This window comes from Ascaphus truei, chromosome 1, assembly GCF_040206685.1.
Source record: "Ascaphus truei isolate aAscTru1 chromosome 1, aAscTru1.hap1, whole genome shotgun sequence".
NCBI lineage: Eukaryota > Metazoa > Chordata > Amphibia > Anura > Ascaphidae > Ascaphus > Ascaphus truei.
In genome coordinates, this window is record NC_134483.1 from 87303134 (window position 1) to 87305413 (window position 2280).

A 2280-nucleotide genomic window follows, 5' to 3' on the forward strand; every position below is an offset into this window, starting at 1 on the left:
TGGGGCAGGGAGACTGCTGTGTCTGTCCAGGAAAGCGTGAGTCTCTCAGGAATGTATTCACACACTGCTAATACACAATAACACTCACACACACAGCTAACACACAGATAACCAACACTCACACACTGCTAACACACAGTTACACTCACACACACTACTAACACACAGATAACTAACACTCACACACACTGCTAACACACAGATAACTAACACTCACACACACTGTAACACACAGATAACTAACAATCACACACACAGCTAACACACAGATAATTAACACTCACACACAGCTAACACATAACTAACACTCACACACTGCTAACACACAGATAACTAACACTCACACACACTGCTAACACACAGTAACACTCACACACACTGCTAACACACAGATAACTAACACACACGCAGATAACACAGAGATAACTAACACACACAGCTAACACACAGCTAACTAACACTAACACACACTAACACACACACACAACTAACACACAGATAACTAACACTCACACACAGCTAACACGCAGATAACTAACACTCACACCCACAGCTAACCCACAGATAACTAACACTCACACACACAGCTAACCCACAGATAACTAACACTCACACACTACTAACACACTGACAACCAACACTCACTCACACACACTGCTAACACACAGATAACTAACACTCACACACACTGCTAACACACAGATAACTAACACTCACACACAGCTAACACAGATAACCAACACACACATACTGCTAACACACAGATAACTAACACTCACACACTACTAACACACAGATAACCAACACTCACACACTGCTAACACACAGATAACTAACACTAACACTCACACACACTACTAACACACAGATAACTAACACTTACACACAGGGTGCCACTAACATGAACCCACACTCTGCTGACAACTGACACAAACATCATATCTATGAAAAAGGAGAGATTTAAGGAAGGGCAGAAACACGGGAAAAATAAAGTCTACCAGGACTGTTACTGTATATACTTGGCACTCCAATGGTTAAATGATATCGCAATTGAAGCATCAGGGACAGTTGTGATTATTAATAGTAGACGAAGAAGTGCTTCGCAGACAATGCCACTTTCGTTGTGATGTGTATTATTATACTAATACACACACACACACACACACACTTTGCTCACCTTCTCCGGTCCTTTGCAGCATTTCTCCACGTTCATGGTTATGCAGAATTGCAACTGGTGAGTCCAGACTTGTACAGCATCATGTCAGCTTATAATGTGAGTGTCCTCGGGAGCAGAGCAGGTTGATACATCGTTCACTGATCAGTCACCTCTTGTTGTCCCCAGCAGGAGGCGGGTCACACCTTTCATGAAATGTTTCCCCCTCCCACACTGCCAAATGCAGCTCCACCCACCACTGCAAACTTGTCTGAAGGCTTTTAGCAAGGACCTAATGCACTTGTTGAACATGAAAATATCTGCCAAGTTCCTTGAAGGAAGCAGCAGAAACAGAAAGGGGTTATGTATCAAGGTCTGCCAGCTGCAAAACTCTAGCAAAAAAAAAAAAAAACTGCACCCTATTTATGAAGGCAAAAAAAATCCCACTGAATCCGAGGGTAGGGGTGCACAAACCGGGGGGCACAATATTTTCGGGGAGCGAGGGAGGGCGCGGCGGTAACAGAGGCTCCGCGCCCTTCCCCAATGCATGTAAATGAAATGCAGGGGGGTTCGCGTGAGGCCTCTGTAACTCCGGCGACGTGTCGCTATGGCAACGCGGCGTCCAATGACGCTGCGGGGTAACGTGATGTCGCATTGCCATGGCAACGTGACGTCACGTGACCCCGCGTCGACATTTGACTCCGGAGACATGGTAAGGAGGGGGAGCGCGAGCAGGGGGGAGTGCAGACAGGGCGGGATTTGCGCACCCCTAGGTGACAATTTTCCCAGATAAATATGTTTTATGCTGTATTTTTGACCCAGTTTTGCAGCCGGGAGACTTTGATACATAATCCCACAAAAAGGGCCCCGGCACTTTTATTTATTTATAATGTTGATGCACCTAAACATACAGTACCACCGACTTTACATTTCTGTCAAGCGCATTCCTCTGCCCCTCTGGCAGCCAAGGGGTTAAAAAACATGCCTCGTTATAAATAAATAATGATTTTTCTCTGCATCTAAGATTGTTGACATGAAGGAAAGGCAAAGAAATGATAGACTGACACAGGTGCAGAATGCAGAACACTCCATTCTGTCCTCTGTATTCATCTTCATATACTGTATAA

At 44.8% G+C, this 2280-nt stretch overlaps 1 protein-coding gene across 2 annotated transcripts in view; it reads right to left on the minus strand.

Annotated features, from left to right (window-relative positions):
• PDE8B (phosphodiesterase 8B) overlaps positions 1-1329 on the minus strand; it is a 323957-nt gene extending 322628 nt beyond the window's left edge. For both annotated transcript variants that reach the window (XM_075591122.1, XM_075591112.1), the window contains exon 1: positions 1178-1329. In XM_075591122.1, coding sequence (XP_075447237.1) covers positions 1178-1213 — 36 coding nt within the window. In that variant the 5' untranslated portion in view covers positions 1214-1329. The remainder of the gene's footprint in view (positions 1-1177) is intronic.
• Between the last annotated feature and the right edge of the window lie 951 nt (positions 1330-2280).